Raw genomic sequence first — 16249 nt, 5'->3', positions numbered from 1 at the left:
CAAAAAAAAAAAAAAAAAAAAAAAAAAAGCTGACTTCTGCCCTCGACACCTGCACCATGGTGTGCACATACCTAGCCCACAATAACGAGAAATATTAAATGGATGGAGCCCAGTGGAGATATGAACTTGGGAGGGAAACTGGAGCACAGAGGTAATGCTAAGCTTGAGAGTGTTTGCCAAGCCGAACGGAGCACTGATTCTATGGTTTTATGGACTCCAGGGAAAACAAAGAGCTGACCCGATCGGGGAGAGATGCCCATAAAGCTGGAGCCCCATGACTCATAACGGCATGGAGTTGCCACAGCCACAGCACAGTTCAGATATGACAGGGAGACTGGAAGCATCGTTGCACTCGGTTCATGTTACATGGTGTTCTTTGGGCAGCTTTGCTACACATGCAGTCCACCATGTTGCAGGAGAAAACGTATCCTCAGAGAAACTCTATAATGAACAGCACTCTATCTTATAGCCCCAGAAACTATATAGCTATGTGAGAGACAGTAGGGGAGATTCAAGACGATAGTAACCTAAAAAATCTGGGACCCAGGGAGATGGCCTAGTAGTTAAGAGCACTGGCTGGTTTTTCAGAGGACCCAGGCTCAAGTCCCACCACCCACATGGCAGCTCACAACTGTCTAAAACTCCAGTTTCTCAGGAATCTGATGCCCTCTGTAGCCTCCATGAGAACTTTATGCACATAGTATACAAACATATATGCAGGCAAAACACCCATATGTGTAAAATAGTAATAAAAATAAAATCTAGAATGGAAAAGCAGGCAGGAATGGTTTCATTAATATTATAAATTAGACCAGGTCAAATAAAACAATCAGAATGCTGAGGAATAATTTTGAGGAATATTTTATAATAATAAAAGGTTCAATCCACTAGAAGAGGTAGCAGCTGTAAATACACAGGACCAAATAGGGAAGGTCTCGATATTGTGACAGGTCTCACTATGAAGCCCAAGCCAGCCAGTACTCCATCCTCCTAGCCCAGCCCCTCCTTGCTGAGGTCACAATTTGTGCCACAGTATTCAGCAGCAGAGCACAACCCTGTCCTATAAACAAAATGAGCTGGGTAGTGCTGGCACACTGCTTTAAACCCAGTCAAAATGTAGCATCATTAAGGAGGTCCACGAGAGCCTGTAATAAAGGATACCAAACGTTTATTGGAGAGCACTCAGTAAGAAAGCTGCTGCCTTCTCTGCTCTGTGGGTACTGGCAACTACAAACTGAACTCTGACCAACCAAGTGAGAGGGAAAAGGACTAGCGTACTTCCTGTCTGTGCTTATAGTACATCAGACCACACCATCATGGACTGGTATCCAGAAGGCCATTGGCTGGATGAATTCTTAACAACATCTCTCCCTTTTGTCTAAATAAGAGGATTCTAAACCTACAGCAAAACTATATACTATAAGAACAAATATCAAGTATTGTTCAAGAGAAAGAAAAGGCAAAAGCATATAAAAATAGAATTATAACCAACATGAACAACATCAAGCAAGAAACACATACTAAATGTCCAGTCTAAGCTAATTAGCAAATAACAGAGATTATTTCAATAGTTGTACTATCCTGAGGAGTCTTGTAGTAAAATGTCTTGGCTGAGTTATGAGAGGAAAGTAGCCATGACTGTCTAGTCTTCAACCCCATCAAAGACTTGAGAAGGAAAATAACGTTACCTGAGTAAGCAAGAAGTGCAAACAAACAATTTCCAAAAGGGGTAAGAAATGACAGAGATAGCTGGCTACCTGGGCAATCACCCAAAGTCTCATTTGTAAGGTTGGGGCAACCAACTTTGTCCTAGAGTATCTGACAGACCATTTTCAGAGGCAGGAAAATTCAAAAGACTGTTCTACCCTGTCTTGGAAAGGTTTGATTGTCATTTTTGCTTGTATCCTGCTTGTCCAGTTTGGACAGTAATCAAGGCAAGGGCAGTTCTTTTGCCCAAAGACCAGTTTCATCAAGAAGAAAACAAGTTCCAAGTGGAGTGTCTTTGGTGTTCAACAATCTCTGGGGAATAGATCAGTGCTGCTAGGAGCAGTCATGTCTCATGTCAATAGAATCCTGAGTTACTTAAATGCCATATTCTACAGTTCTTTGAAGTGTTTGAAGATAACCTATCTATGTGGAATACAATCTCTGTGCATCAAGAAAACCTGAATACTATAACTTATATAGTCTAAGTATGACAAACATGGGTGACTACTGACCTATAATTCTTAATACCTATATATCTCAAAGGCTAAGGCTTTACATTATAAAAATAAACAATCTTTAAACAGATGTACATCAAAAGAGGACAATGACCACAAAATGTAAACAATATATATAAGTATATTGATCAGAGATAGAAATATATAGTGCGTTATGATAAACATATCCTAAAATTGCATCAATATACAAAATATCTTAAGCAGAGGTAGAAACATACATGCATACAATATGACAAAATAATTTTGAATAGGTGCACAAATATTGTAGACAGAAATAGGAGCATATTCAATATAACAAATATAATTTGAATTTCTATCAATATACAAATTATCTTAGGAGTACAAAGATATTTTACATATGTATCTGGGCAGAAGCAGGTGGATCTCTGTGAGTTCAAGGCTAGCCTGGTCTAAAGAGCGAGGTCCGGACAGAAACCATGTCTTAAAAACAAATAAAAAAAGCAAAAACAAGAACCAAAATGAGAGAAATGAAGAAAGACAAATACCCACAGTGTTATACTCAAAGCGGTTCTATAAAGTTATGGTTTCTTTGGGGGGGTTTTGGTTTTTTTGAGACAGAGTTTCTCTGTAGCTTTTGAGCCTGTCCTGGAGCTAGCTCTCGTAGACAAGGCTGGCCTCGAACTCACAGAGATCTGCCTGCCTCTACCTCCCAAGTGCTGAGATTAAAAGCACTTATGGGGTCAGTAAGATGGTTTAGTGGGAAAGGGTGCTTGCCCTCAAGCCTGATGGTCTGAGTTTGGTCTTTGGGATCCACTCGGTGGTGGAGAAGACTGACTCCATATGTAAGCACATGTGCACATGCACACACAGCGACAGTTCTGATGTTGTGTTTTAGTTGCATGTAATCAGCTTTGAATGCTTGAGATAGAATTGAAGAAGTAGGAAAGAAAACTGAGTTATTTACTAAAGTTATACAGGACCCAAAAGAAACCTTCACTGATTTCTTACAAAGATTGACTTCAACAGTAAATAGAATGATACCAAACTCAGAAGCTAGACAAATAATTGAATTTCCGGCTTTTGAAAATGCTAATTATCAATGAAAAGGGGTAATTAGGCCATTAAAAGCAAGATTAGCACTCTTGGAGGAATGAACCTGAGATGCAGTCAATATTGAATCTCATGACTGTGATAGGAGAGGTGATTTCCAGAGGTTTGAAGAAAAACTGAAATATCAGGTGTTTCAATTGTAGTAAACAAAGTCACCTAAAAAGGGATTGTAAACAGGGTGTTCCTAGAAACAGTGTTTTTTTTTCTAAGCATAATCCAAATAGAACACCTCCCTTCTGGAGTATGCAGAAGATGTGGCAAGGGCAGGCATTGGACTAGTGAATGTAGATCAATGAGGGGCAGTCAAGGTAACCCTTTGTCATTGGGAAACACCTGGGGGGGGGGCTCTCACAGGCCCTCCTGCCAAATTTGGTTCAGTCATTTCCTGTCATCATGGAGGAAACTCCTTCCCAGAGCAATTAAAGGACTTAATGCCTATTCTAAGAAACCATACTGCTCTGGATAATAGAACAGTTTAGAAGATGGAACAAAAATTTCAGAAGAAACCAGAACAAAAGAGACCTCTTGATTAGAAGAGGTGAGTTCATTAACCAGTGTCACCAATCTAAACTAATTTATAAGACTAATAAATGTTTTTCATTTGATTAAATATAACTTGCCAAAAGGAAACTCCCCAAAGTTAGAGTTGGGGAGGGTTTTGTTTTGTCTTTCAAGAAAAATAAAAACAGCAATCTTGAGGAATTTTAAGACTTTTAGACAAATAAGCATTCAAAGAAGAAGGGAGAACTACCTGGAAAAATTACCAAGGAAAGGGATAATCCGACCTAATAATCTCTGAAGACTCAAAAAGATGTTGAGATTACACAATGACGATTCCACTGGGACTTTGATAACACCCTTTAGCTGAAAACCACCATCTAAAGACCGACTTTGGACTAAAAACTGCTCAGGAGCTTTTGAAGGTGACTAGCTGAGATGATCCAGCCTCACACACTACTCAAGCCAGGATTTGAGACAAGCCCTGCACCTCCCCATTATTCAGAGACTGAACAACAAACGATATGCCTACCTCTCCCAGGACTTGTCAGTTAACCCTAAAGATGCCGTCACCAGACAGCAGGAAGTAAATTTAAGAACACAACCCTGACATTCCCAAGTGGGGTGGGTGGCTTGTGGTCATTCCATGGTTATGGATATTTGTCATCCTTTAGAGTGGTTGGTTACAAGTTGTTATTGGTAATGGTCAGAAAAAAAGTTAAAAGGAGATTAGATTTAGAGTTCTTGTTTTGAAAAGAAAAAGGGATATATATATATATATATATATATATATACATACATATGTGTATATATATATTAGGATGTAAGGGTAGATTATTGAATCTACTTTGAAAAGAAAAAGGGGGAATATAGAGATAAGGTAAAAGGTAAGTTATTGAATCTACTTTTAAACCAAAAAAGCAACTAATCATCTTAAATATTTTACATTGGTATAGATTTTGGTATATTGATACAAATTTAAGATTATTTTTGTTGGAACATACTGTATATACATTTCTAAACTTGTTAAGGTATTGTACCTATGCAGCTCATTTAACAATATAAAGCAAGTTTCTAATGCTTTAAAGTTATTATTACCAACTATTTAGGATAAGAAGGAAATGCAAGTTAGTAATTATTATATCTATTACATATATAATAGATATATTAATATATAACCTATTACAATTGAACTTGTAGTCATATTAGGTATGTTTTCAAGGTCAAAAAGATATAGATATAGGTAGTCTTCAAACACTTGGCATTTAAGATATTTTAATAACATAAGTTCTTGGTCAGGTGGTGGTGGTGCATGCCTTTAAAATCCCAGCACTTGTATGGCTGATCTCTGTGAGTTTGAGGCCAGCCTGGTCTACAGAGTGAGTTACAGGACAGCCAGGACTACACAGAGAAATTCTGTCTTGAAAAACAAAAAAAAAAAAAAAAAAAACAAAGTGAATTAGCTACAACCTTTTGGACTCAACAAAATAGGGTAGATAATAGAGTATTTTCTCTGAATTTGTCACATATTTATGGGCTTGACATTGTTGAAGTTTTTATTGCTTGTATATATTATACATAGTTATTGTACTTATTGTATGTAGTTTTTCTTATATTAGTTATAACCTTTTTTATTTTAGACAAAAAGGGGGAAATGTAGTGATATTTTATTTGTGCTCTAACAAATAAAGCTTGCCTGAAGATCAGTGGATGGAGCTAGCCACTAGTTAACCATAGAGGCCAGGCAGTGGCAAACACCTTTATTCCCAGCACTAGGAAGGTGGAGACAGGATCTTATCCCTTCCATCTGAAGATTCGGTAGAGGTAAGAAATCTCTGTTGGGTCTGGCTTCTTCTCTGATCTTTTAGCTTTTGCCTCAGTATCTGACTCCAGATTTTTATTATTAAGATCAACTAGAATCTGCGCTATAACTGCCTGTGTATATAATATTCAACATGCTGTGGCTACAATTAGCCACAAAACTATTGGGAAATGAGTCGAGTATAACCAAAGAATTATCTATTTGTATTCCAAGCCCTGAAATAGTTAGAAAACCTGCCAAATGGGATGATGAGGGGGACATTTCTTCAAAAATGTGTAATGACGACAATCACTATCCTGGATTTGCAATCTGAACCATATCAAATCTACCAAGACCTAGATTCCAGCTGAGAATTTAAACAGCATGGTGCTGTCTATCCCTAGGCAGCAGATCAAGTACAAGTCATATTTATAAAACTCCAGTTCTATCTAAGACTTCGAAGGATTGCTTCATAGAGGTTAATGAAAATGAATGGATCACGGTTTTGTTTTAAATCATTAAAACTTAGGGAAATCAGGTGACATGAGTAAGAGACATAAGAAAAAGACCTTAAAGCGTTCAGATACCACAGTCTTCAGGAAACATTCAAGAGATGAGAAAGGAACCCTGGAGGACACAATACCGGAGCTGAGGGAGGAAGAAACTTCTTCAGTGGTGTAGCCACTGGTCAGGTGCCCACATAAGCAACCCTAACAAACTCATTAGGTCACAAAAGAAAGGGACATAAGAGTGAATGTGGGGGATAATTGGAAAGGGGATGGGGAGAAGGAGACAAAACAAGGTGATGGGGTGAGTATGATCAAAATAGATCATATACATGTATGACATGTCACAATGTAGCCCACTATTGATTTTTTTAAAATATGGAACGCTTCATGAATTTGCATGTCATTCTTGCGCAGGGGCCATGCTAATCTTCTCTGTATCATTCCAATTTTAGTATATGTGCTGCTGAAGCGAGTACCCACTATTGATTTTAATACATGAAATTAACTCTTAATTAACTAGGCTGATCAGATGGCTTCTAGTAAAGTGTTTACCATGACCTGACTCCACAGCTGGCCTCTCACTCTGACCCACACATAAATAACTGGAATAAAAATGTCATACAAAATAATAATTTTCATGCCTCCCTTCCAGAAAAAAAAAGAAAAGAAAAGAAAAAGAAAAGGAGCAAGGGATATAACTCAGTGGCAGGGTGCTAGTGTGCACAGTCCTTCAGTGTGAGCCACGGTGCTGTAGGGAAGGAGAGAATGGGCAGGCACACAGATCACCAGGTACATAAGTAATCACTTCATAATGAAACCAACAAATAGCAAATAATAAATTACATCTTCATGGACTTCATATATTATTGTTTAGATATAGAATATCAAGTAAACATTTTAGTTCTTTGAAGGAATAAAAAAACAGTTGTAATTTAATAGATGATTAAATTGACAAGGCTTGTTTCAAAGGCAGCCAAATAAAATCTTTAAAAATGAAAACTAATGTGAAAACAAAATAAAAATGAAAACTATAACTACTCTATTTGGCACTCACTGGATGAGTACAGTGTCAGCACAGCTGAAGAAGGAAGGTTTGATGCAGAAGATCCAACTGAAGGACCTGCCAGGGCATCAGCAGAGGAATATGGAACAGGCTGCAGGGGAAGACGACTGGGGTGCAAACGGCCTAACCCCATGTCTGCCATCCCAGTACTCAGGGGTGAGGGCAGGAAGGTAAGAAAAGACTACAAGGCTGGTCTCAGTTACACAGTTTGTGACCAGCCTGAGCTAAATGAGTTCTTGTCTTTAAAATGGATGGCGGTAGAATGTAAATGAATAAAAGTACTTAGAAAAAAAATCCAGGGCTGAGAAAATGACTCTGTGTAAGAGCACTTGCTGTACAGCAAGCACCCATGTGACAACCTAACAAAGCAGGGAGAGCTCCACGGAAGGGGACATCTACGGCCCCTCCCTGCTTTAAAAAGCCTCTGAATCTAATGGTTTGATTCCTCCATATCTGTCTCTGCTGTGCATGCGTGCGTGCGCGCGCACACACACACAGATATACACACACACGCTCGATGCCTGTAACCCCAGTGCTGTGTGAGTCTCAAAGAAGTAAGGTAGAGAGCAATAGAGCAGGACACCCAATGTCCTACTCTGCCACAGCACACAGATGGGCATGTGCACTGCCCCCGTCTTAACTCTGGCTTGGTTTTTTATGATTTTGGGTTTTTTTTTAAGAGTAAATGTGATATATAAATTTGTCAAAATTTAAAATGTGTGCTCTTAGATGACTCAGAGGTAAGAGCATTTGTTGCTCTTGCAGAGGACCTGGTTCAGTTTCTGGAACACACATGTTGGATCACAACTTCGTTTCAGAGGATCCATTGTCCTCATCAGGCACACATGTAGGGCACATTCATACATACATACAGGCAAACATCTATACATGTAAAAATAAGTCCTTAAAATACATGTTCTTCCAAAGACACATCTAAGAGAATGGAAAAGATCAGCTTTCAACTAAGAGAGAAAACCATCTGATACAAAAATCCTGTGAGAGCTATGAAGAACTTGTGTAACTGAGCCAGGCAGTGGTGGCACACACCTTTAATCCCAGCACTCAGGAGACAGAGGCAGGCGGATCTCTGTGAGTTCAAAGCCGGCCTGATCTACAGAGTGAGTTCCAGGACGGCCAGGATTACACAAAACAAAACAACAAAAGCCAAAACTGATACTAACTGAGTTGTGAATTTACTGATAATTTGTCAGGGTCCAGTGGCAGCCCGGACCATAAATTATTTCTCTGGACTGGCGTGGAGGCGCGGGAATAAAGACACAACTCACATGGCTTTATCCAGACGGAGATTCTCAGTGGTCCCTCATGAAATCCTGAGTTTACATCCTAAAAATTCCCCTCATTTACTCTCCAAACAGCCTTTATACCCAAATGTAAACTGAGGGGGAGATACATTAGCATTCTGTTTCCTAGGTAACCAGGTGAATGTCTCTTGTCACATCTACCTCTTTGACCACACCTTTCTATGCCCATTTTGTCACATCTCCCTGGTCTTCCTGCTCGGTATGCTAGCTGTGTCATGTAGGCTGAATTAGCACCTCTTTTCAGGCATCCTCCAAATTACAAAGAGAGCAAAACAACATCCTGATCCTTTGTTAGGTTAGCGACAGCCAGTCTGGAAGGCTACATGACCACCTCAGGTGTGGCCTATGACTTGAGAGCCTGGCTGCCATACCATAAGAAATATGGGCCTACAATAATATGAAAATATGTCTTATCAAAGTAGGCATGCAAATGGCCAGGGCTAGGAGAAGATATCAACATAACTGCTACCACAATGAGAAGTCACCACCCATCTGCTAAAATGGTCACAACCACGTCTTGGCACAGATCTGGAGAAACTGGGCCAGCTGCACATTGCTAAGCCACGGTGACAGGGGGGTGTAAAATGGTGGAAAGATGTAAGCAGTGAAATAAGAGTCTCCCAGGCTAGAGTGACACTTGCTATGTAGACCAAACTGGCTTCAAATTCACCATGCTCCCCCTGCCCAGCTTCTCAAGTACTGGTATTACAAATTCACCATGCTCCCCTGCCCAGCTTCTCGAGTACCGGGATTACAGAAGTGTACTTGATGTGGGAGTGATTTCTTATTAATAAGGAAACTGCCTAGGCCCCTTGATAGGCCAACCCTTAGGTGGGTGGAGTAAACAGAACAGAATGCTGGGAGAAAGAAGCTGGATCAGAGAGTCGCCATGGTTCTCCCCCTCCAGGCAGATGCAGGTTAAGATCTTTCCTGGTAAGCCAGCTCGTGGGCTACACAGATTAATAGAAATGGGTTAGATTAATATGTAAGAGCTAGCCAATAGAAAACTGGAACTAATGGGTCAGGCAGTGTTTAAAAGAATACCATTTCCATGCAATTATTTCGGGGCATAAGCTAGAGCTAGCCATGTGGGCGGCCGGGTGCCAGGGACGCAGCCCAGCCGCTCCTATTTCAACATGTACTATCACATCTAGTTTTGGCGGTTTCTTCCAAATCTGAACATGTGCCTATCATGTTGAACACTTTACTGTATGAGCCACTCTTGGGCATCTATCCAAGGAGAAACTGCCACAGGAATCAATTCTCATCACAGCATCAGCAAACCACAATGGAAACAGTGCAAACACCAGCAAGGAGCTACTAAGTGCTGTCAACAATGAAGCCACAGGTTAGTCATATACACTAAAGCAGGCTCTAAGTCCATTGGCATTGTATGGGCTCTAGCCCAGTTGGTGGAATGTTTGCCCAGCTTGCACAAAGTCCTGTATTCAAACGCCAGCCCTAAATAAAGTGTGTGAAGATGCAGGCCTGTGGTCCTGATGCTGGGGAGGTAGAACCACAAGGATCAGAAGGTAAAGACCGTCCTTGGCTACATACAAGACCAGACTGGAATATGAGATCCCTTCTCAAAGAATGGAACAAAGGAAAACCAGGCCCTTGCAGGTCCTTTCCTCTGCTCATTAACCCCCAGCCTTGTGGACCGTCTCTTAATGAGCTGATTTAGCAGGCACGGAAATTTCTTGCATCCCTCCTGCCACCTGGATTTTACCTAATCTGTTATGATTTTCCTCTTAAATGCTAATAAAATTCTCCTTGCGCATGCTTTTGATGAAATCAAAAACGAGTGCTGGAGAGATGGCTCAGTGTTTAAGATCACTGGCTGTCCTTCCAGAGGACCTGGATTTGGTTCCCAGTGTCCACATGGTGGCCCACAACGGTAACTAGAATTCTCTTCTGGCCTCCTTAGGTAGTGCATACACATGGTATACATATATACATGCAAACAAAAATCCATACACATAAAAATAGAATCTTTTGAATCAACAGAGTTTAATGAAATGACCAGGTTTAAGATTTTATATATATATATATATATCCAAAAATATGTTTCAGTACTAGCAAAAATGAAGAGAATTCAAATTTTAAAACTTGGGAGCTGGGCATGTATCCCAGTGAGAGGGCCTGTCCTTAGCATAAGTCAGGCCTGGCCTAGATCCCTAGCGCTACAAAAAATAAATGTAAGCAAAAGTAAATTCAATGACACACATGGATTGATAGCGAAATGTTGGAAAATAAACACCAGAGAGGAACGGAAGCAATCAGAGTCCTGCTGCATTGCCGCTGGGACTAGAAAATGGGGAGGTTGCTTTGGAATACAGTTTGGGAGTTCCTCAAAAAGTGATCCAACTTCAAGATGTACCCTAAAAATGAATGTGCATGCCCACACAATAACCTGTCGGTAAACATAGTGATTTCAGAAGAGCAGGAAGATGGGAGACACCACAGAGGCTCACCAGCTCATGACTGAGTAAACCAAACACAGGACAGTCATTGATTTTATTTTGGTTTTGAGATAGTCTCTCAATATAGTCTGTAAATCAGACTGGCCTTGAACTCAGATCTGCCTGCCTCTGCCTCCCAAATGCTGGGATTAAAGTATGGTATTTACTTTTTTTTAAAGGGCATGCACCACCATGCCCAGCTTTTGGTTATTTTGATTTTTATTTTGTTTGGAGACTATGTCTCTCTACATAGCCCTAGCGTTCTGGAACCTACCATGCAGACCAGGTTGGCTTGGAATTTACAGAGGTCTGCCTTCTAAGTACCAGGATTAAAGTATGTACCACTGTGCCCAGCATTTATTTGTTTTATTATTTTAATTATGTGTGTGTGGGGGTGTGCATGTGCATGTGTTAGCACTGCCCCAGGAGAACAAAAGAAAGTCTCAAATCCCCTGGGGCTGGTGTTACAGGAGATTGGGAGCCACCTAATATGGGTGTGGGAATCAAACTTGGGGCCTCTGCCAGAGCAGTAAGTGCTCTTAACCCTGAGCCATCTCTCTAAACTTCTTATTTTTTTAGTAATGTAAAGTTATTAAACTACACAAAGGGATAGAATCCTGGCAAATAGATCAACATTATCCTAAATGAAATAAGCCAGACAGAAAATGCAGTGTAGTCTACAGCTCCATTTATATAGCGAAATGGGCAAACCATAAACAAAGCAGACAAGCGAGCGATTATGAGCGCCCGGGGCATGAGAGAAAACAGACCTTGATTAGATAATGCAAAGATAACATTTAATGTGGCCGTTCAATCCGTTCCTTTACTAAGGAGACCAGTGAGGCCTCATTAAACACTCGTAATTCAATTTTTCCCACGTCTTCTTTTTTTAAGACAAATTCTCCTGTAGCCCAGGCGAGCCTAAAACTCACTAGCTGAGGATGGCCTTGAACTTATGATCGTGCTTCTCCCTCCTTTGTGCTGGAATCGCAGGCCTGTATCACCACCACTCATGGCTTATGCAGTGCTGGGGACCAAACCCAGGGCTCTGTGTGGGCTTGGCAAGCTCTCCACCGAGTGAGCCACACACCTGGCCGCTGTTCACACTTAGTTTTCGAGTCTGAGAGTCTGAGCCTCACTCTGTGGCCCAGGCTGGCCTTGACCCAGCTGCAATCCTCCTGCCTCAGTCTACAAGGGGGAGTCACCACCCTTGGACTACACATGGACATCTGAATCACTATAAAAGTGCCTGCAATTATTAAGACATAAAGAGTTCTGCTTATTCTTCTGCTGGCAGGCAATGGTACAAACATCCTACAAGAAGCGAAAGTGCACTTCATTTCTCGAGAGGTCTGTAATTCTGAGAGGAGCTACGGAGGAGTGATCCCTAGCACCTCGTTCTGTGCAGGTCACGAGAATGGGACCTTTGACACATGCAGGGTAAGACCAGATACCCTCTGAGGGCTCTTCTAAAGCCAGGGGGACCTGAACAGAGCTCTTAACTATTAGGCTAATGGAAAAATTCCTCTCTTTTCTCCCTCCTCCAACAATCCAAACCTTGGATGGGATTTCCTGGTTCTTATTCCTATCAGGCTCAAGTGCAGGCCACACCCCCTTGACTCCACCCTCCTCCTGCTCCTCTTCTCCTTGGTTTAAACTCTTATTTTATGTGTTTCATTGTCTTGCCTGAAGTTTTCTGTTTGTGTTTGTAGTGCCTAGTGCCAGAAAAGGCCAGAAGATAGGATCAGATTCCCTGCAACTGGAGTTACAGACAGTTGTGAGCTGCCATAGGGGTGCTGGGAATTGAACCCTGCTCCTCTGTAAGAGCAGCCAGTGCTCTTAACCACTGAGCCTCCTCTCCCAGCCTTCTTTTTCTTGCTTTTTTATTGTCACCCAGAAGCACCCACACGCCCATTTACATTATATAAGTGAGTGGGTTTTTAGAGGTGAGCATCCCCTCAGGTCCAGCTCTAGGACTTTCCGTGTCACTGAAGAAACCTTCCCCATTAAGAACCTTGTGTCAGGGCCGGGTGGTGGTGGCGCACACCTTTAATCCCAGCACTCGGGAGGCAGAGGCAGGCGGATCTCTGTGAGTTCGAGCCTAGCCTGGTCTACAAGAGCTAGTTCCAGGACAGGCTCTTGTGTCAGAACCTTGTGTCAGGGCTGGAGACATGGCTCAGCAAAGTGCTTGCTGTGAAAGCAGAAGGATGTGAGGTCAGGGCCTCGGAACCCACAAAAATAGCAGGACATGTTACAGGCGTGTAAACCCAATGCTCCTTCAAGAAGATGGGAAACAGACAGGGGAGTCCCCAGAAGCCTGCAGGCCTTGTAGACAGTAGTACAACAAGAGACCTGCCTCAGGCCAGGGGGAGGGAAGACTGAGTTGAGGTTGCCCTCTGACATCTACACACTTGCAATGATATTTGAAGAACACACCTGACATTGACCTCTGACCTCCATACACATGTCTGGTCATTGTTATTTTACACTGGGGATGTTAGACTCTGTTCTATCCCTGATCTATATTTCTCGTTTGTTGTTACTGTCTTGATTTTTTAAAGGAGGATCCCACTGTGTAGCTTTGGCTGGCCTAGAACTCAAACAGATCTGTCTGCTTCTGCCTTCTGAGTGCTGGGATTAGAGGCGTGCAGCCCCTACACCCAGCTATTTGTCTGTGTTTGTGAAGGATATTATTTGAAGCATAAGTTTCCAATTTTTATGAAATCTGATTTCCTTCTTACCTTTTCTTTCCCAACCTTTTTTCTTTTCGTCTTGGAAACTGAACCTCTCAAGTGCTGAGGGCACGCTGTGCCCTGAGAGACATGTGGTTGGCTTCTTATGCTCATTCCTGCTGCCAGAGCCACCAGCCCAGACATGCACAGCGATGCTCTGCTCTCACATGCTCTTTTCCCAATTCAGTCTCAGCTTCGTGTTTCCTGTTCTTTTCCTAAAACATCTCTGTAAATGAAACAATGAAACATTTGGTGTAAATGACTTGCATTCCCTAACAAATCATCAAAAACAATGATTTCAATAATCATTCAATGCCTGCCAATATAAAGAACTGTCAACACTCAGAACCAGGCCTTCCCCTGCAGGCGCTGGAATACTGACCTCCGCATCCTCCCTGTCTTGAGGACTAGCAGTTACCACAGGCACTTTTGTCTAAACACTGAAGGTCTGGTTGGTCACAGCAGCACTGACTCCCATCTTGTAGTAGCCGATCTCAGCTCTTGAGGACATGCCAGCCCTGTGGACAACAGTGGTAGCTAACGGCACACACCTGTCTCACTTTTGAAAAGGGGCCTTTCCCACACAATGGTAAAGAAAGTAAAAATTCTAAAAACTCTTTTTTCAGTCTTTTGTATACTTTCTAAATTATATTTCTCCTGAGAACTATGCTTTAAAATCCAAACAATTTCATCCTAACCATGCGGATGACTTGACCTCCAGTGAGGCACCCCTCTCGTGTAAGTTGAACATTAGACTGAAAGTGTCCCGGTTCCCAGAGCATTGTGTTAATATGTGAGGGCACCTTAGAAATGTGTGTGGCCTGGGGCTGTCTCAGCAAAGCACTGGCTCCCTGCTCTTCATTCTTGTGTGAAGTGTAGCGAGCTGCTGCCGGAAAGAGAACCAGAAACCCAGAAACCCCATGCTATCCTGGAGTGTAACGAGCAGGATATTCACAGAAACAGGTGTAGTGTAACTGAGTTGCCTCGGCATAAGAAATGACAAAACCACCTTGGATTTCTACAGGGCGACAGCGGTGGCCCACTCATGTGCTATTTACCGGAATACAGGAGATACTTTGTGATGGGCATCACCAGTTACGGCCATGGCTGTGGCCGGAGACATTTCCCTGGTGTCTACAGTGGCCCTGCCTTCTTCCAGCCGTGGCTCACAGAGCATTTCTCACGGGGCAGTACTATGCGAGTGTTCCATGCAGACGTGGGGCTGGGACAGATCCTCGTGGCTTTAGGCCCTGTCATCCTTCTAGGAGTGACATAAAGAGACACTGCAGACTGTCAGTCTGTCCCTGCTGTGTTCTACACAAGGAGATTGTTCTTCCGTGCTCACTGTAGTGTTCTCACTGTTTCTTGAACAATGCCACAAAGGACTGTGACAGATACACAGTTGTGAATTTTGGCACCGAATCACGTGCCTCCTTAGAGCCTGATTGGTTTGTTGTTTAATCGGAATTCTGTATTTGGAATACTCTCTTAGAGTTTGTATAAATTGTTCAGTTCACTCTGTACTTTATGTGTATAAATGTCAATAAACAGTTCATAACACAGCTGAAAAATCTTTTGTTAAACTCATCAAAACACATTTTAAGTTAAATTTTATTTGACTTCCTTTTCAGTTTGGGTGTGGTGGCAGAGAGTTCATGGCGGTCACTTGGTTCTGCTGTTTCCAGGCCTGGGCTGAGGCAGTGATGATGGGAGGCAGGTTAAGCCAAGTAGCTCGCTCAGGACAGCCAGAAGCAGACGGCTAAGGCTATGTAGTCACGAGGCGCAGACATCTTAAAATCATTTCTGTATGTATTTTGAGATGAGGCTTCACTATGTAGCCCAGGCTAGCCTCAAGTTTGAGATTCTCCTGCCTCAGCCTCCTGAGTACAAGGATTATGGGTGTGAGCCACTGTGTGTAGCTAAGTATTTGTAAAGTACATAACAATAGAAAGAAAAACTTCTATAGTCCTAAGATGGCTACCACGAAATCCTATCTTTTCATTTAATTTTTTATGCCAGCTATTCTGAAAGCTTCCATATATACAATAGGTATAAAAAATAGTACCACAATTATCCATCCATACTTTATTCCCTAATTCTAACATCATGTTCTTAGACTCTCTTTCTACATGCTCATGCGCCCATATGCGCATGCGCGCATACACACACACACACACACGCACACACACACACCTGTAAATAAGCTATTAAACAAATAACTAAGCACAAAATGGCTGTCCAGTTCATGAAGCCCATAGGTCCCCAAAAAGTTGAACCCAAAGGACACCAAGACATATTATAATTTGCCTAAAGTCAAAGAAAAAGTTCCAAGAACTACAAGGGGAAAAAGTCTCTGTTCAACTGTCAGCATGTTCCTCAGCAGCCATCTTGAAGGGAAGGAAAGAATGGAGCATTTTAAAAATCTTGAAAAAAGAAAACTAAGCCATAACAGCAGCAGAAACACAAGATCCCTAAACCCTGCAAAGCTGAGCTTCAGAACAACAGGGCTGGAGAGCAGGTCAGTGGAACTGCTTACTCAGCATGTGTGGCCCTGGAAGGGGGAGAGGGG

The 16249-nt window shown here is 41.9% G+C and overlaps 1 protein-coding gene and 1 non-coding gene across 2 annotated transcripts in view; one reads left to right on the top strand and one right to left on the bottom strand.

The window, feature by feature from the left end:
* Positions 1-15250, top strand: part of Tmprss12 (transmembrane serine protease 12) — a 23879-nt gene extending 8629 nt beyond the window's left edge. Inside the window, exons 4-5 of the mRNA XM_005353891.2 lie at positions 12246-12388; positions 14705-15250. Coding sequence (XP_005353948.1) covers positions 12246-12388; positions 14705-14956 — 395 coding nt within the window. The 3' untranslated portion in view covers positions 14957-15250. The remainder of the gene's footprint in view (positions 1-12245; positions 12389-14704) is intronic.
* LOC113456769 lies at positions 6471-6577 on the bottom strand. Its single transcript, XR_003377510.1, has one exon. It is a non-coding gene; the product is annotated as a U6 spliceosomal RNA (small nuclear RNA).
* Positions 15251-16249: the final 999 nt, after the last annotated feature.

Source organism: Microtus ochrogaster, chromosome 15 (assembly GCF_000317375.1).
Source record: "Microtus ochrogaster isolate Prairie Vole_2 chromosome 15, MicOch1.0, whole genome shotgun sequence".
In the NCBI taxonomy this organism is placed as follows: domain Eukaryota; kingdom Metazoa; phylum Chordata; class Mammalia; order Rodentia; family Cricetidae; genus Microtus; species Microtus ochrogaster.
This window is presented reverse-complemented; position numbering and strand designations above follow the sequence as displayed.